Source organism: Colius striatus, chromosome 11, assembly GCF_028858725.1.
Source record: "Colius striatus isolate bColStr4 chromosome 11, bColStr4.1.hap1, whole genome shotgun sequence".
NCBI lineage: Eukaryota > Metazoa > Chordata > Aves > Coliiformes > Coliidae > Colius > Colius striatus.
The window spans coordinates 21,104,593-21,132,590 of record NC_084769.1 but is presented as its reverse complement, the minus strand read 5'-3'; the positions used below and the strand labels follow the sequence as shown (position 1 = coordinate 21,132,590).

General features: G+C 34.5%; 1 protein-coding gene across 12 annotated transcripts in view; it reads left to right on the top strand.

The window, feature by feature from the left end:
• LOC104555016 (sodium channel protein type 2 subunit alpha-like) overlaps nucleotides 1-27,998 on the top strand; it is a 43,894-nt gene that overhangs the window by 13,822 nt on the left and 2,074 nt on the right. For 7 of the 12 annotated variants that reach the window (XM_062005217.1, XM_062005218.1, XM_062005214.1 and 4 more), the window contains exons 14-25: nucleotides 1,090-1,263; nucleotides 2,251-2,607; nucleotides 4,400-4,852; nucleotides 11,090-11,207; nucleotides 13,801-13,955; nucleotides 15,189-15,362; nucleotides 20,450-20,572; nucleotides 20,845-21,126; nucleotides 23,475-23,528; nucleotides 24,322-24,459; nucleotides 27,175-27,279; nucleotides 27,689-27,959. In XM_062005217.1, the coding sequence (XP_061861201.1) occupies nucleotides 1,090-1,263; nucleotides 2,251-2,607; nucleotides 4,400-4,852; nucleotides 11,090-11,207; nucleotides 13,801-13,955; nucleotides 15,189-15,362; nucleotides 20,450-20,572; nucleotides 20,845-21,126; nucleotides 23,475-23,528; nucleotides 24,322-24,459; nucleotides 27,175-27,279; nucleotides 27,689-27,959 (2,404 nt within the window). Of the gene's footprint in view, nucleotides 1-1,089; nucleotides 1,264-2,250; nucleotides 2,608-4,399; nucleotides 4,853-11,089; nucleotides 11,208-13,800; nucleotides 13,956-15,188; nucleotides 15,363-20,449; nucleotides 20,573-20,844; nucleotides 21,127-23,474; nucleotides 23,533-24,321; nucleotides 24,460-27,174; nucleotides 27,280-27,688; nucleotides 27,960-27,998 lie in introns of all 12 variants that reach the window. The other 5 variants (XM_062005221.1, XM_062005215.1, XM_062005219.1 and 2 more) reach the window with 2 other exon arrangements.

The following is a 27,998-nucleotide window of genomic DNA, read 5'->3' as shown; positions in this document are numbered from 1 at the left end:
AATAATTTGGTTATTAGAATATACAAAACTCTAGTATATTTTGGGATGTATTTAGGTTTAAGTCCAGATTCATTAATGTGTCAACATTTAAATTGTATGCTTATATTTTTAGCTAATATAGATATAAGTCAACGTTTTCACCTTAATCTGGAGTCAGAGATCATTATCTGTGGTAGATAATCATGTCATGTCACTGTTTAAAATAGCTTCAGAATGTATTTGAGGAGAAAGACAGGGAAGATGAAGACGTGAGGATCAATAGCTGTTGTAGAGGGCTATCTCCTGATGATGACTGCATGTTTTACCCAGGAAATGCAATCATTTTTTTCCTTTCATGTGTAATGAAGTAGCTTAATAGTAATCTAATTTTGAGTTGTGTGTTTTTGAACTGCGTAGCACTGTCTTTTAAAGGCCGTTAAATGCTCCTGATATTTTTAAAGTTTGCTTTTCTTTCTAGTAAAAGATCATAGTTTATGTAGTTCTGTAGATAATGGTTGTCACACATCTACAATAAATACAGTGAATTTATTTCAGAGGTGGTGTTTGCCTTCTGAAGGTGTCAGAGACATTAAGAGGCAGAGTTTTACTTCAGGCATGAGCCTGGGCATAATTGGCCTGTTTTTTTTGACAGCTAGAGGGAGAAGATATGCTTACTGTATCTGTGAGTTCTTGTGAAGATTTCATTTAATAGCACATCCACAATTATCTAACTTATCCACAATTATCACCATCCAATGTATCGAACTTATCCAGATTTATCCACACACCTTTATTAAAGCAGTTTGCATAGTGGCAAAAACAAGATATGATTTTGCTGAGTAAAGGACCCTTTAATTAGATGGATGGCAGATACGATGAGCAAACAGGAAGCCTGTTGGCATAGTTTATTCCTTAATAGTCACTCAATGTATCTTGTATTTAAATTGAGGGTTGTGCTACAGCTCATTAGATGTTGCTGCTTACCTTATCTCTGAGGTTTGGCTTGTAATAAGTTTCCTTACCGACATCCTGCTGTAAAAGAGTTGTCTATCTTCTGGTTCAATTTATTCGTACTCACCTATAAAGTAAAAATACATGTTCTTCCTTCAGGTTTTTACAGGAATTTTTGCAGCAGAAATGGTTCTCAAGATAATTGCCATGCATCCTTTTTATTATTTCCAAGCTGGCTGGAATATTTTCGATAGTTTTATAGTTACCCTTAGTTTGGTGGAGCTTTTTCTGTCAAATGTGGATGGATTATCCGTTCTCCGATCATTCAGATTGGTAAATAAATTACCTATGATAATAATGGGTTATATTTATATTTTAACTGTACTCACATAAATAAGACACTTTTTAATTATTTTATGTATAATTTTGCTGTCACAGAATATCTCTGCAAGTATGTTTTAAAAAATTATGTTATCACTGAATAGTGTGTGCCATTTTATGATTCAGAAGCAACTAATTATTTTTTCAAGGGAAAGGACTGTATTTTTATTGTAATTGTTTTAACACAGATGGGTACAGTGAAGTGTACCATTTAGGGCATTTTGAGAAATATAAATAAATAAATAACATGTTTGTAGTCTTCCATTTCCTTCCATATCTGCAAAGAAACTAAAAATGTTCTTTTAAAATGTAGGAATTATAAAATTTATTTTTTTAAATTTTGCATATCTGTTTTGCTTTTATCTGAAGCCAAAACCATTTAATTCTTTTTTTTTTTTTTTTAAATTTTGGATGGATAAGAAAGAGTATGAATTATACTTTTTTCCCACTGTAAATTGAAATGTTTAACTTGTGTTCAGCTTTTGTTTCCAGACTGAGGATCTGTCTGATCCTTTTCAAATTTGTTGGAAGCAATATTCTTTTGGAAGACTTCATTCTTCAAGGATTTCAGAGTCCTTTATTTTTCTTCAGTAGAATCCTGTTGAGTTTTATTGGGTTTTTTAATTCATTTCTGTACGTAACAGTTAAGATGTATGTCATGTTCAGAATTCACTATTTGAACAAGTGCAACCAGTGTGCCATTTCTTTCGTGAACAAAAAATTACATATATATTTAACAAGAACAGAGTAAACTCTGAAATTTATTTAGCTTTGAAAGTGTGGATTTTATGAACTTTTGTTTCCTGTGTAAGTTATAGTTTTTGGAATCATGTTGCAGTTTATTATTGCTGAAAATCACTAGTTTGTAATCTGTTGTTAAATTCTATACTGTTTTTGTAAAGTACTGCAATTAATGCCTCTGTATTTTTGTTTTTTCAGTTGCGAGTTTTCAAATTGGCAAAATCTTGGCCAACTCTAAATATGCTGATAAAGATTATTGGCAATTCAGTGGGGGCTCTAGGGAATCTGACCCTGGTGCTGGCCATCATTGTGTTCATTTTCGCTGTGGTTGGGATGCAGCTGTTTGGGAAGAGCTACAAGGAATGTGTCTGCAAGATCTCCAGTGACTGTGTGCTTCCACGCTGGCACATGCACGACTTTTTCCACTCTTTTTTGATCGTATTCCGAGTGCTGTGTGGAGAATGGATAGAAACGATGTGGGACTGCATGGAGGTTGCAGGCCAACCCATGTGCCTTACTGTCTTCATGATGGTCATGGTGATTGGAAACCTAGTGGTAAGTAGCCAAAACAATTTGGGACAGAACCTGTAGTTAAGTTTTAAAGCATTATTAAATGTGTATTTGATTTGTGATTTTGAATTTGTTATTAGTATGGATTCTGAAATAGAATTTTTCATTTATTAGATTTCTGATCTGATATAGAATCCTCAACAAGAATGCATCCCTTCAGGGGTCTGGCATGCAGTTAGACTATATGAGTGAGATATGTTCAGGTTTTTGTGGGTGGCTACTGGTTACTGAGAGAGAGAGAGAGAGCATCCCAAGTGTCAGGCTCACAGGATGGTTGGTTGCTGTTTGCAAAAGAGGACATAGCAGGGCCTGTACTCCCTAACCGACTGAGGCATTGCTTCCAATCATGCATAGCCAGCATTCTCTCCTGTCTAAAAGACTCTTTTAACATTTCTAGACTCTGAAGTTTAAGCTACGTTGAGCCCTGTGTGTTCCACAGCCAACTTTTTACACAAATGGTGTGAGGAAACTTGAAGTGAAAGGCAGTGCTTCTGCAGACAAAAGGCTTAAAATAATTAACATTTTGTTTCCCCTTTTTACCTGTTTCTTCCTATTTTTAAGTGCTTTTTTACAGACACTTTTTAAGCAGTCTGTAGTATATCTTCTCTTTCAGAGGAAAGCATCAGATCTGTAAGAGTTTGTACTTGACCTTGTATAAATTTGTCTTTTAAAATAAGGTTTATATTTATTAACTTACAACTATTTGAGACCTTCATTGCTCCACTTTTTGCTCTGCTTTTCTCAATGCCTACTGAGTCTTCTTTACTTTAGTCAGCTGTCAATAGCAAAAGAGTTTCTAAATTAGCCATCGTGGAGGCATTCTTTAGAAATCAAGCTTCCAGTGACAGGAGCAAACTAATTATCTTTAAAGTAATCATGCATTACTATTAGTAGTACAACCATTTGGTCCAGGATTTTCTAGAAATCTTTTGTCTTATAACAAAGAGAAACATGAATTATTTGATCAAACAAAACAACCTCTTTAATTACTTTTCTAAAACAGAAGGTAGAACTTTGTGGAACGAAGTATCAATCTCTGTGAATTTCTCCACAGTAGTTAAATGTATTCTGTTTTTATACCATAGCTCTAGTAGAATTTTTTACATGAGCAGACATCCCTGCTGTATGTTTAGGGTTCCATCATCCAGTTATCTTTCTGTTCTGAACACATTTTCACCCTGTTGTCTTCAAAGCTGCATAGAAGAGCTAATCTGAAGGCTCTAAAACACTCTGGTATCCATTTCTTTGTCTAGTCTAGTGCCATTTGAGCAATCTGGGCTGATATGACTGATATCTACTCTATGTTTTGTCTTGCAATGTGAATAGCATGACTTGACAGTTAGGAAGACGAGGTGTGCTTCAAAATTTTACATTGCATAAAGCAAAATATTTGTGTAAATTTGGACCAGTGTTTAAGAGAGCTGTTTTCCACACAGATCACCTATGTCTTCTGTTGCAGAGTGCTTCCCTCTGGCAGAGAAGTAAACAGTTTGGGATCTGTTCAGTCAGTATCAAGGAATCATTAATTTCTAGCCTTGTACAAACATGAGCACAAAAACAATTTACAAGTGTCTTCATAGTTTTACAGTAATGCAAAACCACAAAAAAACCAGCCTGCTTTGGAGTATAGGGTGTGTGTTATGCTTAAATTGCATTTACATTTTGTTTGCTGTGTAATATCATATACAGCAAAGGAAAACATGAAGCCTAAGTTCATAGTGGGTCATGTGAATGAAAAACTGAGGAAATTATCTTTTTCTTTTTTTTTTCTTTTCAGGTATTGAACCTTTTTCTGGCCTTGCTGCTGAGCTCATTTAGTTCAGACAGTCTTTCTCCTACAGACAATGACAATGAAATGAACAACTTACAGATTGCTGTTACAAGAATTCAGAAGGGAATAGATTATGTGAAGAAAAAAGTAGGTGAATGTGTCCAAAAGTCTTGTTGGGGGAAACAGGCTGTTGTAAATCAAAGAACAGCGACAGATCAATTGACTGATGAGAGAAACCCTTGCATTTCCAACCGTACCATCGCTGAAATAAGGATAGATAAAAATTATCACAAAGATGAGAATGGAATGGCCACTGTTATAGGTGGTAGTGATTATACTTCGTTCATTAACAACCCCAGCCTTACTGTTACAGTACCGATAGCTGTTGGAGAATCTGATTTTGAACATCTAAATACAGAGGAGTTTAGCAGTGACTCAGACTTGGAGGAAAGCAAGGAGGTAAAATTTAAATATTTTATGTTTTGTATGAATGAATTGTGCCAATTGTATTCTTTTGTGATATGGCTCTTACTGCTTAGAAATAGAAAGCAATCATGGTTCAAGATTGTTGGAATGTACTGTGAGTGAATAAATTGAAATGGAAGAGTGGTTAGAGAGAGTAGGAGATCCACACAGAACTGTAAAAACATATATGAACCCATTCATAAAAGAGGTTTGAAAAATAAGCTTTGCCAAAGTTTTCCTTGGCTAGACAAACCAGTATGTGTGTACAGAATAAACAAAGACAAGAGACATTTTTTTAAAACTGTAATTTCCATCCATTAAGGATGAAAGTAAACTGTTGTTTTAAATTGTTAGAGGATATATTAATAAGGACTATTGACATACTTTGCATCTTTTTTTAAAAGCTCATTGAATTCTATAGTAATCTGTATTATTTGTACTGAGTAATCTAACAGGTGGTTAACTCAGGCTAATGGGAGCAATAACGACAGTTTTTGAGTTCTGAAGTTAAAATGATGGAGGAAAGTAGAAGGAATAATGTTAGTATTATAAGGTGAATGTGTCAAGAAAAAAAACAGAATTGCTGAACAAAAAAATACTATTTTCTTGCTTGTTTGTGGGAGTTTTGAAGCACTGACTTCAAAGACAACTGTCTGACCTTAAACTGAGTCAACTTTAGGAGAGTAGTTACTTGTCAGCAGCTGCAGACTGAGGGGGAAAGCAAAATCGTGGATTTCAGCAGGATCCTGAGAGACACTTTGAAAATTCCGATTACTATGGCTCCAGTACAAACTGTGACTGGTATCAACTGCCCTGGCACCCGAGGACACAAGGACCTTAATGGAATATCACAGCATGTGCAGACAGCCATACTCCAGCCTGGATTGCTTTGTCTGGATCATTTAGACTTCTTTTGGTGTTTTGTCATTCTTTTGTTTGTTTGTGGGGGTTTTAGGTTAGAAAAATCAGACTTACAAATGTAAGGTATGATAAAGTGGTTCTTTAGGTGTTTCTTTCATTGTAGAGTGCGTTGTTTGATAGCATTACACTCATTTGCTATTTCAGCAGCTCATTTCCTGACATTTGTTTTGTTCTGTCTGCTTTCTGGATGTTCTGTTAATCTGTATATTGACCTCTCAGTTGAGAAGACTTTAGATGACAAAGAGGTCTCTTAAAAGCAAAGTAGATAATATCCATAACTTCTTCTAAAGTGTTAACTGTGCTTTGTAAGGAAGCTATAATGTCTGCTAACAGATGTTACATCTTTTATGTTATTATCAATCTGAATAAAGGATACTGGTCTTCTCAGTGTGTTTTAATAAAACAGGTCTGGTCTGATGAATCCAGTTAACTTATTTATGTTCTGATAAATGTGTTAAATCTAACACTTACCTGAAGACTATCCAGCAATTGAAGACACCCGGTTCTTCGCTATTTTATATTTAAGAATAGGGTAACAAAATCTATGTAATCTCACCTCTAATATTCAAGATTAAACAAAAGCATTACCTATTTATAACATACTATAAGTGGAAAAGTGGAGAAGGATTGGCATAACTGAAAGACAACTGTAGGAGATACATAAATTAAGACAAAAACCATTTAATGTACACTAGTTCATAGCAAGTAAGGAAATTGTCTTTTGTTTTGTATATTATTTCAACTCTTTCTTTCAGACTTCCCTTTTAAATTGGAGCAATTTATATTGGAGTTATTAGATAGATAGCTACATTATTTGATGAGCCTTTGAGCAGTCATTGGTGAGAAACAAAATCAGATTAATGCCAGAAGACTAATAAAAGATACATGTGAGGTACTTTAAGAGATAACAGGTTTATTGCTGTGGTTTTAAGTTTTATATTGCTATGTATCTGTTACAAACCATAGTGCACCGTAGACTATTTGAAACTTATTTTTAAGTCATGGAGTTAAAAAAGCTAATGCTGCTGGGAAAAATTGATTACCCGAATATGTTCATGTTTCAGCTGGTATGATTGATTTTTGTTGTTTGATTGGTTTTTGTGTGTTTTGCCTGTTACTTCTTTCTGAAAGTGTGTCCTAGATACATATTTATCATCTAGTGAAGACCAGGAATAACCTTGAAAATGAAATGCAAGGAAAAATTATATTTCCATTATTTTAGAAGTCTAATTACTACAATTTAAAGCTGTAATATACATAGTGTGGGTGTGTCTGTCTGTCAATAGGGGTAGGGCCAGGGGTCGGTGGATTGGAGGGCAGGATGGAGAGGATTTTTGTGGTATGGTGGGTGTTTCCTTAAGTTCAAGTCCAAGTCCAGTATACAGCTATGAAATTCAGGTATTCTACTAATTTTCACTCTTTTAATAAGTCTTTGGATATGCTTTAAGGCCTAATCAACAATTATAATTATTATGTTTTGAAAGTGTATGACATATCTAGAAAACATATTTTTCAATAAGTAGGAATCCATACTGCTGTTTCCAAAACTCAAAAGAACCTAAAGGGTACCATGTTTTAACTTCATTGCGTACCGTTCTTACTTCTCACAGGAGTAAAATCAAGCTGGATCAGTCAAGAATGCAGATCTGGTGCTTTTTAACCAGGCAGAGCAACGTTTCAGCATGTTTATACAGGTTACCTAACCAAATCGTACATATATGATCACTTTTGAGATGGATTGGCCTGCATGCTACTCAACCACAACATATGTTTCCTCATCCATTGTAATGTAGTGGAAACATGCACAGCCACCCTGTTAGCTGAGTCCCATGACTCACGTCACAGCATGGTTGAGGGCAACCCCAACATGTTCCTCTCTTCTTGTTACATCTTTGGTATTTTCTGTACTACTTCCGTCGCATAACCTGCATGCTTGGTAGATTTTTATTATTGTTAACTGAATTATTAAGCATCAAGACTGTTCAAGTGTAAAAGAGGTTAACATATGATTTTTTTTAAAACAGAATGTATTCTTCATTTGATTTTTTTTTTTTCTGTTCATCTGTTCATGTTTTTAGCTGCCATGTAATTACAAACATTTTCTGATCATGTTCATTTGACCAATGCCTTTGTATAATTACATATATACAATCACTTGTATGCTAAAGTGTTTATATATTTTGGTATAACTTGTTTCATTTTTGTTCACAATGTTTTGATAGTTTACATTCTAGTTGTCTAATATGAAAGAAGCTAAAATATACAATTAAAGATACACTCCCGGGAACAATCAAACAATTTTTATACCTATGCATAGTCCTTCTGGATATGGGTGTAATAATTTGATTATATTCTACTCAGGACGTCTATGTATGTCCAAGATTGGAAGTTAGGGAATCGTTTCTATCAGTGTTGCTCTTATCGATAATTGTTTCTTTGTGAACTTAATCCAGTTGCTTTGTTTTTAGAAAGACATATATAAAACGTAATTTCAAGTAAAAATTCTTTGCAGGATTCTGAATCTTTAAAAATTATAGAAATACGAAAGTTTAAGCAAGAAAGAAATATAAAAATTAAGAAAATCCAGGATAAGACTAAAACTAAGACAACAATTTGTGCCAGTATACCTTTACTCCTTCAGGATAAAAGAAAAATCATGAGCTCCCAAGTTTTGGCCTTGTAACAGTACAGTGGGCGTTTGTATTGAAAAATTTAATGTGTTCAAAATTGGAATGGCTATTCCTGGCCAACACTGAAAAAGGAAAAACGTGTTTTATTAAAGAAGCTTTCTCTAAGGAAAACATTTGAGTTGCCAATTTGCAAATATGAAAGCAATACAGTCAGGCCTTCTTCTATTAGTTTGGTAAACTTTGAGCAGCTGCTAAGTGCCCTGGAAGGTGAAGGATGAACATTTCTGTCTTCCTGAAAAATCCTGTTCCTGGCGTGATTCACAAAATGTTAGATCTCTGCAGACTTTGCACATATCAAATAAAGTAATGGAACTTTTAATTAGAACAGGAAACTCTTCTATGCATACTGCTTTTTATCGTCTGGGTTTCTTAATCTTATTGAAAAATATGAGCTCCCCACATTAAAAAAGAACCAATGTTTAATTATCCTGTAACTCTTAAAACACAACATTGTATCCTATGCTGTCCTTAGAAGAAAGAGGAAACCAGACTACTACTTCTTTATGTCCAAATAGCTCATTGAGCCTCTCATTTGAAAATTGTCTTTCTTAAGTAAAAATTAAAAAAAATACTCTAATCTCTCATTATTCTACCATGTATTAAATGAGATCTATAACTTCGTATTCTAAGCACATAGATTTTCAGTTTCTTTTCTTTTTATGGTTGTTCACATTTTAATGTTGTTAATTCATAAAAATCTATATTTTTTCAGTTGAGCTCATGTCATCTGCTCAAATGGTGTACTAAGTAGCTTACTACTGAAATGATCCAGGGTACTTCATGTTGGTTTTAACATTTATTAACATGACACAAAACTTCCATTCACTTAAAACCCCTATATTTTTAAAATTATTTGTTTCATTTATAGTTCAATTAGTTATTAGCACAGCTGCAACTTTTTGCAGTATATATGCTATGTCATGGAATGATGAAAGCAGCATATTAATAAAATGATGGAAGGATGTAGAGCTATCCTCAAGTTAGTAAATTTTGTGATAGGAAAAGATGTTTGGCATGAATACTGATATTCTAATATTACTGTTACTAAAAATGAAAAGAGATATTTACAGTAAATATGAGTAATTTGGGAGTTCTATTCCAAATGATCAGTATATAAAATAGCAGTAGGAATATTATTGAATTATTATCAGTTAATCCAGAACACTGTTACTTTTTCTTATATAAATTACCTTTCACAAATATAGAAAAAACAAATACATTGTTTAATACCTAAAATAATTTTGCCTTTTCACGTTACAATTGAGGTGTAAATATAGCTTGATTGAATAGTGTCTGTAAATTGTCTGCTTTTATATCTGAAATATCTCAATCATGAAAGTCTAGCTAAATTAATGAAAATGCTGTTAATTCTGCAAAACTGAGGCTATTTTACAAAGTGTGCTTACATCATTCCCTACAGACATTTAGTTGTGCTAATTTATTACTGAATTTATATACTTCTTGGTAATAACATTGTAAAATGTCAGAGAATGCGTGACCAGAACTACTTTGACTTAGTTTGGTACTCATACTCAGATTAAGTGTACAGGACACCACGTCTTCCTTTAAAATCTCCAGACTATAGATTTTTGCAATACATATGCAATGAAGCATAAACCAAAATAAAATTTTAAAATAAAACTTAAGATTAAAAAAAGATTATTTTATTAGATTTTTTTCATGCTAATGTGACTTACATAAATTTAATTATTAAACTGCTAGAAAATATCTTTTCTTTCTGGGTGTTAACTGTACAGATATGTGTACCAGAGTAACGGGTAGTTTCAAAATGCACAATGTAATACATAAGTGCATTGTCAAAAAAGAATGGAAATTAATGCCAGTTGAAATGTATTTATCATACTTTTTCTGTTTGAAACTTATCAGTAAATATGAAAAAACATAGTGTTCATATGATAGTGGTAATTATGGGTTAAGATAGGATAGGCTTAATTTATTTTATTAATTTGTTGAGGGTAGTATTCAAATTCACATATGAAAAAAGGTTTCATATTAATTCTGATTTTACTTTATCACCTTCCAATCTATATCATAAGAATGATCTTAAAACGAAAAAAATATACATTATCTGTTAAAGGTAACCAAATTTTATTATAAATTTTCGTATAAGCCAGAAATGGCTAACTTGCATCATACTGATGTTTAAGATTCTAATGGAAAAGAACTGATAAACTGTTTCCTTTATGTTATATTTTTAATAATGCTGACTGAATTAAAATCAGTCTTTAGAAGTCCATCTTAGAGCATATAGTATAACTGGTATTGTTTTAAAATGCAGCAAGAGAAACTATAGTAAGAAAATAATAGTAGAAAACAAAACAAAGTATGTATGAGGAAATCTACTTGGTATGATTGATACCACTGTGCTATATTTAGACTAGAAATTCTGAAATTCCATGAAAGATTACATTATACATATTACAATCTACTTATGCACATTTCAACAGCATTGACTGCTATGTGTGGATGTTTGTGTGTATTTCTGGTGACAAATATTGTTCCTATTGTTAGTTGCACACAGTGTTGCATGCTTTAAGTAAATTACTGTTTTAAACATGTAAATATTAGTAAAGTATAACTTACTGAATTTTATTTTCAGAAGCTACATTTTTCCAGCTCATCTGAGGGAAGTACAGTTAATTTAGCTCTCTTCGGAGAAGAAAAATCTGAAGCTGAAACAGAAAAAGCATCAGAGATACAGGCATGCTTTACAGAAGGTATGGAAATAAAATTTGGGGTTAACAGTTACATTTTGATTGTTTGCAACAAGCTTTCAGGGAAGCTATTTGCTACAGTAGTCCTGGTTCCAATTTTGTCAAGTTTTATGACTAATATTGCCTGTTGTGGGTAGTTGTACTGAAGTCCATGAAGCTAGTTGTGTGATGTAGAGTTAAATATGTGTGTATGTGAACTTTTAAAATAAGCACTAGGCACAATTGTGTAAACTGATTATCAGCAATATGTAATCCTGATGTAAATGAGATTCTCAGTAGTGAGATCTGCAAGATTTCAACAGGTTCATTTCACTGAAAAATTGAAACCAGAATGATATGATTACCCATGGTTCCTTCATGTTGCTAGAAAACAATCCAAAGGATGACTCAGTTCTTGGAAAGTTTGTGTCAAACAATAGTTATTATCTTGATATTACACCATTAATGAGGGGAGGAAGTACATAAATATAATGTGGGGTGCAAGATTCTGTGTTTCTATTCAAGTAATGAAGCATAAACAGCATACTTGCATATCCTTAGAAGTTCTGATTAATTTAGTTTGTATAACTGTGTCCTTTACTGTATAAGAATGTATTTCCCATTTTTTTGATATAACATATTTTACTTTCCTTTTAAGTAATGATTAAAATCACCCAAACCAAAATATGTTCCAGAACTAACTCGCCTAGCCTAGCCTAGCCTATCCTATCCTATCCATACTTTTTGATTTACTGTTATGAAGACATCTTTGACTTAGGCCTTGACCTTTCACTTTGAAATATTCTTTCACTCATCTTTAGTGAAAACTAAATTATTTTGGAATATGAGGCTGTATTGAATACATCAAGCTCTAGATTAAAAAAAACACCAAACACACACTTATAAATTAACATGATCTTACAATTCTTCCTGAGTCCTGCATCTGGGAAGGAACAATCCCATGCACCAGAACAGGCAAGGGGTCGAACTGCTGAAGAGCAGCTCTGCAGAGAGAGACCTGGGAGTTCTGATTGATAATAAACTAAATATGAGCCAGCAATGTGCCCTTGTGGCCAAGAAGGCCAATGGCATCCTGAGATGCATCAAGAAGAGTGTGGCCGGCAGGTCAAGAGAGGTTCTTCTCCCCTCTACTCTGCCCTGGTGAGGTCTCATCTGGAGTCCTGTGTCCAGTTCTGGGCTCCTCAGCTCAAGAGGGACAGAGAACTTCTGGAGAGAGTCCAGCACAGGGCCACCAAATCAGGGGACTGGAGCATCTTTCATATGAGGAAAAGGCTGGTGGAACTGGGGCTGTTTAGTCTAGAGAAGAGGAGACTGAGGGGGGATCTCATTAACATTTGCAAATATCTAAATGGTGGGTGTCAGGAGGTTGGAACATCCCTTTTTTCTATAGTAGCTAGCAACAGGACAAGGGGTAATGGAATGAAGCTGAAACACAAAAAGTTCCACTTAAATATAAGAAAAAACTATTTCACTGTTTAGGTGAGGGAGCCCTGGCACAGGCTGCCCAGAGGGAATGTGGAGTCTTCTTCATTAGAGGTCTTCAAGACCCGCCTGGAGATGTTCCTATGTGACCTGATATAGGTGAACCTGCTTCTGCAGGCAGGTTGGACTAGATGATCTCTAAAGGTCCCTTCCAACCCTACCATTCTATGATTCTATGTATTATGTGACGTCTGTCAGTCCTTGGGCATAAGCTTAATTTTTCCATAATTACACATTTTGAGAAGTTGAAAATATGGTAAATTACAGTTTTTACGACAGTAACTGTTTTATCTGAGCTGATGAGATATAGTGTAACTTGTAACATATGAACTTGATGACACTCAAAGGAAAACTAGAGTATTGCCTTTCGGACCCCTTAAAATAATTTAATCCTGGTTATGTTTAAGTGTGGATAATCAGTTTTAGAGACATATGGAGACTTATTAACCAGGCAAATACTGGTTCATTGAAAACCATGCCTTGAGGCCTCATGATAAGGTAGAATGCTCTCCAAGGTGAGCAAGAATTCTGTGATGGTGGCCACAAATCTGCTCTCGTAACTTCCAATTAAATCAGTTAGTTATGTAATGAAAGGGGTATCCTTAGTCAGCCCTTGAAGTGGTCATTGCTCAGTATAATAAAATAAAGGTTGTTTATATCTGTATGATTTGTTTGAACATTAGCTGAGAGACAAAAGTACTTTTAAAAGAGGAAGCTGTTGTCCTCTTGAGCTAGTTCAATGGAAAGTTGCTATTTTTTCATACTCTGTTTCTGCACCCTTACAGGTTTCATATGCTGTTTCATTATCTGAAAAATAATGAAGAATAATTTTTAAAATGTGTTTATAAATAAAAATTATCTCAATTAGATGGCACTTTTTTGTTCTAAGCTTGATGTAGGTTCAGGGCAGTAGAAAAATTGTGTATGTGCAAGTTTTCTTGCATTCAAAATATCAAAGCAAGAAGATAAGGTTGCTTAGCTTACTAGGATGAAGTAGCATGCAGTAATTTGAAACATAAAATGAAGTAATTTGAACCCATAAAAGACTGGTTTTGCTTTTTCAGGGTGATGAAAATTATACTGTGTAACAGTTTGTCATTGTTTGTATTGTTAGGCTGTATACGGAAGTTTAAATGCTGTAAAGGCAGTATGGAAAGCACAACAGGAAGAATCTGGTGGAACCTTCGAAAAACGTGCTACAAGATAGTAGAACACAACTGGTTTGAAACATTCATTGTCTTCATGATTCTTCTCAGCAGTGGTGCTCTGGTAAATGGAGCTTATACCCACAGAAACTTATAAAAATATCCTAAAATACATTTTATCATAGAGAGCATTAAAACACTTGTGTGTTCATTATGAAAAAATACAAAGTTTGCTTGAAAGAGAGCTTGGATCTGAATTCCTATAATATTTCTATAGTGCATATAAAATAAGTAATTAAAATTCTGCTGTCAAATAACGTTCTGCAGATGAATTTTTGAATACAAAGTCGTGTGTGGATGGGTGCTTATGAAAAGGATTATGCAAGAGTCTTTTTTAAAGAAATTATAAAAATAATATAAAATTTACTGTATACAAGAAGTGGAACAATTACTCTAAATTAAAATTGTCCCCAGACCAGTACAGATACTGAATTAGTTATGTTATCAGTTAATTTTTTGCTTTAGTTTCAGTACTTCTAGACTGTTACATAGAAATCCTTATACTCCTTTATATTATTCTTAGTGACAATTAGTCCTTCATAGACTTACTGTGTCTTGGGTTCTTTCTGAATGTTAATTGACACAGGATTTAGTATATACTCTCATTACCTCTGCTCCAACACCTGAAGCACCATGTCCTTTCCTTCATCTCCAGCCTTAGTGTTTGCAGGGTAGCTTCTTTCACTTTCTTTTTCCTTCAGTCCTTGCACTGCCATGCAGCATGTTGCTATTTCTTAAATGTTTTCTCAGAGGCCCTGTCAGCTTCCCTAATAGGCTCAGCTGCATTCTGTGGTGGGTTCATTGTGGAGTCAGCAATAGTCAGCCCCTTGCCCCCATGTTACAGTGGTCACTCCTGCAGACCTCTGCTGCCAAAACCTTGCCACCAACATTCGATAGCCGAATTCAGCAAAGATGAGCAGCAACATTATATTTGGTCACCGTAGCTTGTTATTCTCATTTGTTAGTTGAATGTATTATAATTGGGAGACTGCCTTCTGACTGAGCCTGATTGGGTTTATCAGGGTGATAAATTGTACTTTTGTGTTGACTGTTATTGAGATTTGTAAAAACCTTTTTTGGCACCTTCAGTCCTTACATTTCAATTCCATTACCAGGCAATGGTAAAATCTAATACTTGTAAAGAATGCAATTGTGATCTCTGCTCATGCTGATATTTCAAGGTAAAACATGCTGACAGTAATTTTGATTTGGCATTTTAAATTCAGTCCTTTTGGCTTAATTTATAATTTGCAAAGACTTACAAGTATCTAACTTATATGTAACCCATTCATCACAGGCTTTTGAAGATGTATATATTGAACAGCGCAAGACTGTAAAAACTGTACTGGAATATGCTGATAAAATCTTCACTTACATCTTTATTCTGGAAATGGTGTTAAAATGGGTGGCCTATGGTTTTCAGACTTACTTCACTAATGCTTGGTGCTGGCTGGACTTCCTGATTGTTGATGTAGGTACTATACTTTCTAAGTTGCCTGTTATGATTTAGGCAGGTCTTTTTACGTAACTTCAATCTGATACTTACATATATAGTGAAGACTATATATAGGGTTTAAAAGAATGGAAAATAACATACTGGCGAATAAGATTTTATTGTAATTATTCAGTGAGTAACTAAATCTACATTATGTTTATGCTATCATTGGCTATGTGTATTATGTCTGTGTTTACATGTGGGGCCTCAGCCAGTGAGTGAGGACTATCATCTGATTCAAATTTAATCTTCTGGATTAGGTGGCAGAAAACAAAGAAGCAGATACAGAAAGGAAAGGGAAATTTAAGTAGCACATGGGATTGGGCTAGGACAGTTGATCCTGGGCTTAAAGAATCACTGGTAAAGAACTGCAGGGGAAAATAGGATCAGGAAATCAAGAAGACAACAAAATAACAGGAATTAGGGGCAAGGACACAGCAATTGGAGTAAAGAAAAGAACTGAGGAAAATAAAAAGTGATGGCCTATGTATTCATATAAAAATGTGGGAATCACTGATTCTCAATCCTAATTTTGGATGTTATGGTGCTCACTGTGTACTGGACTGCAAGACTAATTTCAGTGCAACTCTTCCAGTTTTCTTTGACACATGACTTTCTAAGGATGTTTTTTTAGATACTGACATTCTTTTGGTTTTCTTTGTCTGATCATAGAGAATGTTTCTTGTTGCCTCTCAGAATTCTGAATTCTTAGAAAAAAAGCCAGATTTTACGTGACAGAATTAACATTTCTCAACAATTACAATAACGAAAAAAACTGCACTCCAAAGAAAGTAATGAAATTAGTGACACGGAATGATATGTGCATATAAATTAGTTATTACTGTTGGCATTGACATTTGAGTGGAAATTCAACAAATGAACAGGGGAAACTCATTAATCTGATGGAGTCTAGAATCTAGGACAGAAACTTTGTCACTCACTAATAGAATTTAAACTTACCTAATACTCTTTTTAAAATACTTTTTTTGGAGGGAAGGGCACAAGTAGTGTTTGTTACCTGTCTTTCTCATTTAGCTGTGCTTCTCTTTTAGCATCAGTTATGGGGCTAGGGTGCAGAGTCCCCATTCTGAGCAGATGGGCTAACTTGGTGGCATTACGTATGTTTTCTCTGGGAAATGAGATTTTCCACTTACTCCTTTCTCATCCTCTCCATTCCTTCAGTTCTGAACACTTGATATATATTTATATGAAGTATAAAGTCAACATGTATTCCCAGAATAGATGTATTGACCTCTAAGAAACCTAGTAAATATAAGAGGTTCATAGAATGGTAGGAGTTGGAAGGGACCTTTAGAGATCATCTAGTCCAACCCCCCTGCAGAAGCAGGTTCACTTAGATCAGGTCGCATAGGAACATGTCCAGGTGGATCCTGAAGACTCCCTTTCCTGAAGATTAAATCCTGCAAAACAAGATACCCTCAATAAGGCAAAGGGAAAAAAGTTAAGACTATCTTTGTGTGAGACTGAATATATGGGGTTTTATAGATATCCTCTTTATGGATGGTATAGAGATCTGACTTTTTAAATTTTAATTCAAATGTTAAAAGTATAACAGTTTTATAATTAATGGGAAATCTGTAGCAATCATCCAGATAGATTTTCTTGTCTTTGTTTAAAATTGCTGATGGCATGCATTAGTCTCATTGCCTGTTAGGATTCCAAGTATATTTTCAGAACCTTGTGATATTTAAATTTGCTTTCTGTTTGTCCATTAGAGTTGTCATTTATGGAAGTGGAAGAAAGTTTAAAATATTTTTTAAAAAGTATTATTATTTAAGAAGTAGTCAGAATTAGTATCTGCATACAAGCCTGTATTGTGGAAGGCTGATCTTGCATTCTGTTTAGATAAATTCTTCTTACTAAAGTATACCAAAACCCTATATGAACAGATATGGGCTACACCTTTTTTAGTACTTTCACTGTTTTCATGTAACCATCTTCATTTGTTGCTTGGAGTGTCTACATCTTATGACCTTATAGCAGCAGATGACAGAGTAATTCAGGTTGGAAAAGCACCTTTGGAGTTTTTCTGGTTTAGCTCCTTGCCTTGAAAGCAGGGGCGGTTTAGAAATAAGCTCTAACCTCAAGGTTAGATTAGGCTGCTCAAGGAGATATCTAGTTTTGAATGAATGTCCTGCCACCTTACTTGACGACCTCTTTCAAGAATTTGACCATCTGTATCATAAACCCACTCCCCCCACCTATCCTCTGAAAGTCAATGGTGGTCTGCTTAGCTTTTTCTGACTTTATTGTTGTTATTTTCAGTTATTAGCAAGCAACTTTAACTCTTTGTCTTACTGCTGGAATTTAACTATTGGTTTAGTTAACAGGCAGTATACTGCCTTCAATTGTTTGAATCTCTCTTTGCTTTATCTTCCTTCCCTATGCATTTCTCCAGATAATCATTGAACAAATTTGCCATATCAGTACCAGTTTAATTAAATGTTCCACAGTGAAACATCATTTTACAGGATCTTTTTAGGCAAACTATCGGTCTAAACTCTCCAACTGTCCCTTGCTTAGGAAAGAACTTACAGCATACAAACAGAAATTCTTACCTGTGGTGATGTTCCAAGTGCTTCTTGAAAAGGATAGTTAGCCTCAAAACAAGTACAAATGCTGGTTTTGCTCAGCCTTCCATGTGCAAGTTCAAAGGATATAACAACAAAGAAGAAACATTGAGTTGTATAAGAGCTTACTTGAACTATCTTTAGAGAGAAGAAATCTGCATAAGGCATCCTCATGTGTAAAAGAAATAGGAGACAGCTATTTGGAGTGGAAAACTCGATGGGGACAGAAGTCATTGACTCTCACCAGAAAAGAGAAGCGTAGTCAGCTTTTGAGCTGTGAATACAGTTGTACTGAAGATTTAAAAAATTCTTGTGGATTAAATCCTCTCTTTCCCAAGAGTAATAATGTTAAAGGAAGAAATAAATCTCAAGGAACATTAAATGTCCAAAACATGAGTAGTTAATAAATTCAAAGTAAAATGTTTCCATCTTAAGTGTGATTTTCTGCAAATGCTCTATTTAGTAGTTACAAGAACAGAAAGTTGAAATGAGGATGGATTCTGTCTCACATGTATCATTACAGTGTGTTTTTTGCACTTCCCTTTATTTCTGGTAAATTGTTGAATTTACTGTATTGGTGAAAGTATATAATAATATTTTCTAATTTTACATCACAAAAACGTAACAGCACTTTTAAATGTGGAAGGAGTTCAGAGTTGGTATCAATTATCCAAACTAGCATCATACATGAGGAATAATAGGAAATCATGTACTAAACCGAAAATTAATAAAATAAAATGCTTGCATGCACATGCATCCACAGATGTTACCAGAAAAATTAAGCTTCACTTACCATCAGTACCGTGGGATGAGATGAGCTATCCTCCTTCTTCTTTCTACCCCCCAAAAAAAGAAATCAGACAAAAATAATGTGTTAAATCATATATTAATTTCCAAAGAAAGATAAAATTATAGCATCAGTAAAGACGTGCCAGTCTTGCAGATACAGGATTTCTTGCAGTGCAAGTATGCAAATATAACTAATGCAATATCTACAAGGAGCACTTGAAATGGATTTTCTCTATATCTTCTCTAGAGTTATAAAAGGAAAGTGTAATTATCTTAAGGTTTTGATGGATTCATATAGATTAATGTTTTCTATGTTAAGTAGTATTTGAAGGCACTATTATAATTTGTGTATAGGAAATCAGATTGGTGACATAAGCAAAGATCATCCCACTCACTGAAAGTGCTCTTTTTCTGGACCTGGATCTTCTTCCAGTTTTATTTTTTCCTTTGTTAAAGGAAATTTTCTTCTCTTAAAGTACATAGCCTAATTATAATTACTTCAGCAGATGAATTATCCAAAGTTTTAGATGTGTAATTTCATAAATACAAGTAAATGCTTATCCATGATAAGGCATTGTAGTGATCACTGACATTTATTGCACAGATGTTGAACTCCTCGAGTTAAATTGGTTTCATCTAGTTTGTGTGATTTACAAAAAAAAGTTATGTCTTGATTTTTCTTAAAATCACTCTTGGTTTTATTAAAACATTTCATGTTTTAAGTTTAAAAGACTTAAAAAATTAGCCAGTTTCTTCTCATTCTCTATGTATTTTATAATTTACCATTGTTAAACTGATTTCAGTAATATAAGGCTGATAACTCTCAAACATATCTGCCAGCTTCTTGATCATTCTTAGTCTTATACTTTTTAACTTCACTTTTGAACTTCAAACACTGGAAACAGTGCTTTATGCCAGATGGAAGTAAACATAGATTTTCTTCTAGTACTTGATACTATGATTTTTTTAAATATCCAGACTGCAGTAGTCTGAAGAGACAAAACGAGCTATAGTTCACAATTAAATGTTTAATTCTGCCATAACTCCGCTTCCCAGGAGAAGTGCTGCCTACTGTTCTATGCACTGGAGTGCATTGCTTTTAGATAATTGTGTTGACTTTGACATTCTTGCCTCCTAACTGTCCAACAAGCACAAAGAAATACCAGAGTCCTATCTGACTGAGTATATACCACTTCCAAGCCTGTCATCATCTGCAGGCAATATGAGTTATTAGTTATTCATATATCTATTATTGTGCCAGTTATTTTAAGTACAAATTACCAGAAGCAAATGCTCTTGGCTCACATTTTTTCATGACTGTAGTAATTCATCTGTTGTAGGACACTGGTTAGTATTGTCATGTTGTGAAGAATGCGATTAGGTTTACAGTACATGTCAGGCTCTGACTTGAGCTTATTGGTAAAATGAGCTTTTATTCACAATCTGTTTCTCCAAATTGCCATTCATTTTGCGCAGGTACGTTGTTCATTCTTTTGACTAGCACCCTTGATGAAAATTTGAGAGACTGAAGTCTCTCTTTTATTATTTGTTTGTTCTTGCTTAGATTCTTTATGAACTTTTTTCTGATATCCAGATCAAAATTTTCTTCCTCAAGGCATTTGTATTGTGAGGATATATTAAAAAAATTTTAATGGTTTTTCTGTTTTATTTTGTTTCCTCTAGGTCTCTTTGGTTAGCTTGGTAGCTCATGCCCTTGGTTTGTCAGAACTCAGCGCTATCAAATCCCTCCGAACGTTAAGAGCTTTGAGACCTCTAAGAGCTTTGTCTCGCTTTGAAGGCATGAGGGTAAGAAAAACAATAATAGTAAAAATATCGATAAAACTATGCCTAATCATAATCAAAAAGGAACACTGAAATGCCTGTCTGTTTTCAAGGCCAACAGTAGCATGTTTAATTGTATTACATGTGTTATTCCTTTTCTATTTTCATTACTTTAATGCATTTTTAATGATTAAATACTTTTCTACCTTTAAAACAAAAAAGTAGTCTTTTTACTGCTTTACATATTGGTTTTAATTTTGTTTTTGTTTTTTGTTTTTTCTGTGTTTATTTACTAGGTGGTTGTGAATGCACTTACTGGAGCAATCCCATCCATTATGAATGTACTTCTGGTTTGTCTTACATTCTGGCTCATTTTTAGCATCATGGGAGTAAACTTGTTTGCTGGCAAGTTCTATCACTGTGTTAACAGCATAACTGGTGAGGAATTGTCATCAAAGAACGTCAGTAATAAAACTATGTGTGAAGATCTTATGATGGCTGGTGCAGATGTTCGGTGGAAAAATGTGCAAGTAAACTTTGATAATGTCGGAGCTGGTTATCTTTCTCTACTTCAAGTAGTAAGTGTGTAAATTTTGATAAATTATTTTTCCAGCTTTAAGTTTTGTAGCAGTAACATTTAATTCTATAATTTTCAGTGTTGTTAGTAATAGACGATTGATAATTATATTCAATTGATTAGTATTGCTTATGGTAAAAGTCTTATACATTCTGTTGCCGTTTTGGAAGAGAAAGAATATCTAACTAGATGGATATAAAGTTCCTTGGCACACAACTGCTAGTACATTTTCAAGTTCTACAGAAATATCGTATCTAGTAAAAAATAAAAATGCAGCTCGGATTAATTTTCTTTCATTTGTTTGACTTGTTATGGCATGTTGACTAAGGTTTTTACCGTGGTAGTCAAACAGATACATTCTAGGGCTCATCTGATCTTCAAACAAAAAGAGAGTCCACTATTGATTTAGAAAAAGTTCTTAAATTCACTTTGTCCTTACTCTTCTTCACCTTTTTATTATACTTCTAGTCCAACTCCACTTATTGTCTATTATTGCCAAATGGAGTTTTTTGAGATTAATTTTTAGTTTGTTTTTAAACTGTAGATGAGCAGTTACACTGAATTTCTAATGACAAACCTTTTTTAGAGGCAGCATCTATAAACTGGAGCCAATGAGGCAGAAATGTATTTTTCTAATTTGATTCCCTTGACAAACTGCTTCTGGGAAAATATTTGTGATTAATAAGCACTTGGTAATATTCTGCCTTTAAAAATCTCCCAACTGGTAGTATTTAGTAGTTAGAATTGGGATATTACACTACCATCTGGTTGCTGTAAAGAGTAACAATAGCTATTGCTGAATAGCAGTAGGTAATTGCATAAACTACCAGTCTTGCGTGGATGGTATCATAGAATCATAGAATGAAAGGGGTTGGAAGGGACCTTTAGAGATCATCTAGCTGAAGCAGGTCCACTTAGATCAGGTCACATAGGAATGCGCCCAGATGGTTTGTCTATGTAATGTTTCGAGTAAACATACCATTCATCCCATATTTTTACTTAATATCATGCGTAGCTCAGAGGATTAGTTTTGATAGAAGGCCCACTGAATGAATAAGAAATTGGCTGGATGTCTATGTCCAAAGACTTACAGTCAGCGGCTTAACATCCAAGTGGAAACCAGTAACAAGTAGCATCTCTCAAGTGTCTGCACTGAGACCACTGCTATTTAGTAACTTCATCGGTGACACAGGTAGTGGGATTGAGTGCACCCTCAGCAGTTTGTATACACTTAGAGGGAAGGGATGCCTTCCTGAGGGACTTGGCAGGCTTGAGTAGTGTGCCTATGTGAACCTCATGAAGCTCAACAAGGCCACATGCAAGGTCCTGCACCTGGGTCAGGGCAATCTTGAGTATCAGTACAGACTAGAGGATGAATGGATTGAGAACAGTCCTGCAGAGAAGGACTTGGGGTACTGGTGGACAAAAAATTGGACATGAGCCATCAATGTGTGCTTCCTGCCCAGAAAGCCAAGCATATCCTGGACTGCAGAAAAAGAAGTGTGACTAAAACTGAGGGATGTGATTCTTCCCATCCACTCCATTCTCATTAGACTCTACCAGTGCAAGAAAGATAGAGACTTAATTGTGGCCTTTCAATATATAAAGGTGGCTTATAAGAAAGATGGAGGGAAGTTATTTTCCCAAGGCATGTAGTGACAGGACAAGGGTCGACACTTTAAACTGAACGAGGGTAGATTTAGATTAGATGCAAGAATGACTTTTTTAATCTTTTTTTTTTTTAAAAAAAAAACCTGTAAGATGGTGAGACACTGGTTATCCAGATTACCCAGAGAAGCTGTGGATGCCCCATCACTGAAAGTGTGTGATGTAGTGAAAGATGTTCCTGCCAGTGGCAAGATGGTTTGGACTAGATAATCTCTAAAGGTCACTTCCAAGCCAAACCATTCTATGATTATAGTATTTTCTTTCTTGGGACTATTTATCTTCTAGAGGTTCTTCTGGGGCTATTTTTGCATATTCTATCTGAAAAATGCCAACCAAGGGTGGCAGATTTTTGGAGTCCTCCGTGGTTTTGGTAGTCAGAAAGCTAAAACTGACAGCCTTGTTATAAATTGCAGTCTTTTTGTTGGATATTGATTACAACTTAACTGAAATTGATTTATATGAATTTGCATGAAGGATAGAATTTATCCAGTGTTTAAATATTAGAGAGAAATATTCACGGTAAATTACTTCCTGTGAACACTTCATTTGTGTCTTACTAGACTGACTCTTAATATGCCTCTATTTTTGTGGGTACAAATGCATTGCAGAAGACAGTGTTTTATTTAGAATGTTTAGAAAATTGGAACTTTGATGGAAAATATTAACAAAATTTGTTTTTAGGCAACGTTTAAAGGATGGATGGATATCATGTATGCTGCGGTTGATTCCAGAGAAGTGAGTGCAATATAAAATTTCCTGAGTGAAAAAAATAGTAAGATTGATGTAATGCTTCTTGAGTAGCAATTGAAATAAAGTAAAATATAAGGAATAAAAATGTAAAGCCTTGATAAAGTTTCTGCATAAATCTATGCACTATAAAGTAGTCAAGTGCACATACTTTTAATAGGTAAAAAAAAATTATAACAGTAGATCTACATTAAGTATTGTTATTTACAGATGGCTTCTTAAATTTATAAAACCAATGCAATCTGGTTTCCTATTAAGTTATTATGGGATCATAGAGATTGGGAAACAACTTTTTCCCGTGCCTCCAAAAAATAACCCAAATAATCAGGTGACATCACCTGCAATGCCTAAGCCAGACTTGCATTCTGATGATTTTAAAAAATTAAATGACTGAATTTCACCTGTTTTTCTGCTTGTTTGCATCTCTCCTCTCTCCATCTCCTGATTTGCATAAAGTCCTTAAGAACTGAATTATTACTGAGATTTTCACAGTTGTGTCATATTTAGTAGTAATTGCATGAAACATCAAATATCATTAGAAAGATACCGTCAGATAGAATGAAGAGGAATGGTAGGCCTGTATGTGCATTTACAGACACCCGAATTAAATAGATTTTTAAGTCCAAAGATAAAGCAAGTGTACAGTATGCTCCAAAAAAACTGGTTTTATCCCCTTGTTTGAAGGAGTTGCTGTCCAGCTGGATGCAACTTCCGTTCCTGCTCATTATTATGTTATTTAACTGTTATTTGTTATGTATTGATGTTTTTCTATGTTACATAGGTAGAGAAGCAGCCTGAATATGAGGCCAACCTGTACATGTATATTTACTTTGTTGCCTTTATCATCTTTGGATCATTTTTTACCCTAAATTTATTCATTGGTGTCATCATAGATAACTTCAACCAACAAAAAAAGAAGATAAGTATCACATGTTCCATTTTCAGAACACTTCATTACTATTGAGCATTCGGCCAATGTATGCATGGGTAAATTTGAGTGTCTGAAATTTCTCATAGTAATAGAAAGAAAAAAGAAGTAATCAGCAAGATGAAGTATAGCAGTACCACTAAGGCCTCAGTTGCAGAGACTAATGCAGACAGGGTGAATGCTGGAACTTCTGGTCTGTATTCTGAGATTAGAGAGGACTGGGAAACCTAATCATAAGTTAGTAGTGAATTTGCAAGAGAAAGAAAATTTTTTATGTTTGAAAATATGTAGTTTTTCTTTTCAGCTGAAATTGTTTCTATTACTCAAACAAACACAGAATAGTGTCAAGGACTCCAAGAGCATTTAAATAGATTAAAATGCAAATTGACAGCAAATTAAATTCTACTTGCTATTTAAACTATAAATGCTGTCTAAAGTCTATAATAGTCTTATTTTTCTATATGTATTTGGAGATGAATTATACTGGAATGCTGATCTGTTTTTTTAAAAAAGCAAGCTAAGTAATAGCTACATAATTTCATCATTTGTGATTCTAGATGTTTTGTCAAGTTTGATTCCATGTACTGAAAAAAAGATACTGCTAGACTTACTGCAGTGGAAATTTCCAGTAAATGTTTCCTCTTGAGATTGGAGTATGCAGCTTCATATGTTGCTTCTTCAGATTCTTTGAGTCTCTTATCTGTAGACCCACATAATGGAAAGGCTGAGTTGTTCAAATCTGATGACATCATCCTCAAAGATATTTGCCTCTCACTTGGAATAAATATCAGGGGTTTCCAACAATTAAGAGGAAGGTGGTTCAATTTCTTATCCTTGGAGAGGAAGATCATATATACATGTTATCACCATTTTTGGCAGTCTGTATGTAACAAGATGATCTTACTCAATAATGAGGAAATTATAAATGCTGTTTAGTGCACTTGGCAGACGTTGTCTGCTACAGTCATTATGACTCAGAAAGCAGAGAAGGATTCCTGGTAAAGTAATTTTTCTGGCAATTTGGTATACATGCCTTGTATATTTATAGCAGTTGTTACTGTCACCAAAAAAGTCAAATGCTGGAGATATCACAACAGACAACAATTAGGCTGGGGGAAATTCTACATGCTATACTTCAGTTTCATGTTGCAAATCAGCAAACGTTAGTCACCTGTCTTTCGAATTTATAGATACACCCCTGTTCATAGAAGTGCGCAGATCATGCAGTGTGTGGCTACCCAGCAGTGTTTTTCTTGGTTTTGCTCTGCCTTCACATTAGTGAGATTGCATTTTGTGTGATGCTCAGGTATGAATAGGAAAGACCTCATGTTGCAATAGATGGTCCTTGGGATATGAATAGGAAAGACCTCATGTTGCGATAGATGATCCACATGTAGTTAAACTGTGTGCATTTCTTTGGTCCCTGTGTATATTAGTTCCCATGAGAAAAAAGAGTTTCCACTATCTGTCAAATTCCTAACAATTATGGTCCTCAAAGGCATATAAGGTGTATCACACCTTGGGGCTACTATTCTCTATGGACAACATGCTGAGACAATGATGACTTGTTAAGTCTCGATAGCTATTATGCCAGTAAGGCAGCAGCACAAATCCTCAGTTCAATGCCAATTCCTTTATAACTTGTGCTTTTTTTTCTCCACTGGGTAAAAGCTCCTGAGTCACATCATATTTCCACCATAATCTGCAAATTAATTTGTTTTCCTTCTAAAGTCTGTACTCTCCAAGAACTGGATTTTACTTGAATATTTGGCTTATGAGGAGAGCATGCTAAACAGGATCTTCTTTGAATTCTAAGCCTTCATGTTTATGTGTAGCCACAGCTGAAAGACCCAAGCACTTCTTCTTCCAGTTTCATCATTACTTTCTCAGTGAGATTGACACTACATTAGACAAAGCTGGGGTGAAAAAGTCACAGAACCACTTGAGACTCTCAAATTCATTTCCAGATGCCACTGTTTTGATGTCATGCACACTTGGAATGTACTTACAAACAAAGGCATGAAAAAGTCAACGTGCCAACATAAACTGTATTTCTGACAAGATTTCCCAAATGTGTATTAAACCTACCAGTCTAGATACCCTTTTACTCAGACTATTGTTTACTCAGACTGTTGTCCTCCTATTTCTGCAAGAAACCTCAGAGTGAGCCCATGCTTCTGATGACCTCTCTACAATATATGGGATTGATCATACATATGAAACCTCACATACACCGTGGAAGTATTATTATGGGCAAAAAGAGAAATCTGAAATGAGATACCTGTACTCAAATGATAAAACATGCATCCTGATATGTAACTCTCAGTGAATCTTCCTACCTTTGAAACTTCATTATTTCTGGTTGATTGATTTGCAGTGTGGAGTTCATGATTTTAGATTTGTATCAAGGGAATGTATATTTTTACAAGGATTTTTTTGTATATATTCAATTAATTGAATATGTAGGTTTTTAATGAAAAATACATAGAATGTCTGGGATTTTTCTCCATTCCTTAATTTGTTTTGTTTTCTCATCAAAAACTTGTTGAGTAGTTTAACAATCTTTTATATAATTACTACAATTTGGATTTGCTATAAATGTATGAGAATGAATACATGGATCACAAAAAAAACACCATTCTGCAATGTTGTGAATTAATGTATTTAAAGGCTTGGGTATAATCAATTCTGGTTTTATTTTTCTACCTTGGAGGTCAAGACATTTTCATGACAGAAGAACAAAAGAAATACTACAATGCAATGAAGAAGCTGGGATCCAAGAAACCACAAAAACCTATACCTAGACCTACGGTAAGAATGTGTGCTGTTTTTGGATCATCTACATGTAGGAAACAATAGCAGCAGTATATAAACTATCAAAAAAATTCTTCCTTAACTCTGAAATGATTTAGGCTTAATTCAAGTAAGTCCTCCATTCTGAATTGCAAAATGTACAAACCTCTGTTCTGCAGGAAAAATCTCTAATATTTGTTATGCCTGAGAATGTAGAGAGTCAAAGAGTCTAAAAATATAGAAGCCTATAGAGGTTTAAGGGCAAAACTTAGATCTGGTAAATAAAGAAATTATTAGACAATGGTTTTCTTAGATTTTCCATCCTTTCGCTTGGCTGCATATTTTGGGGGAGGAAGAAGAAAATACGAGGGAGGAAAAAGCTCATTACATAAGAGATACTATCACCTTTTCTTTTTTCTTCCCTCAGAACAAATTGCAAGGTCTGGTGTTTGATATTGTAACAAAACAAGCATTTGACATCACCGTTATGGTTTTCATCTGTCTCAACATGGTCACCATGATGATAGAAACAGATGAACAGAGTAAACTGATGGAAGATATTTTATACTGGATTAACTTGGTCTTTGTTGTCCTTTTCACTGGAGAGTGTGTCTTTAAACTGTTCTCACTTCGTTATTATTACTTCACCATTGGCTGGAATATATTTGATTTTGTGGTTGTTATTCTTTCAATAGTAGGTAAGAAATTCTTATATTCAAGAAGAAATATAGTAAGAC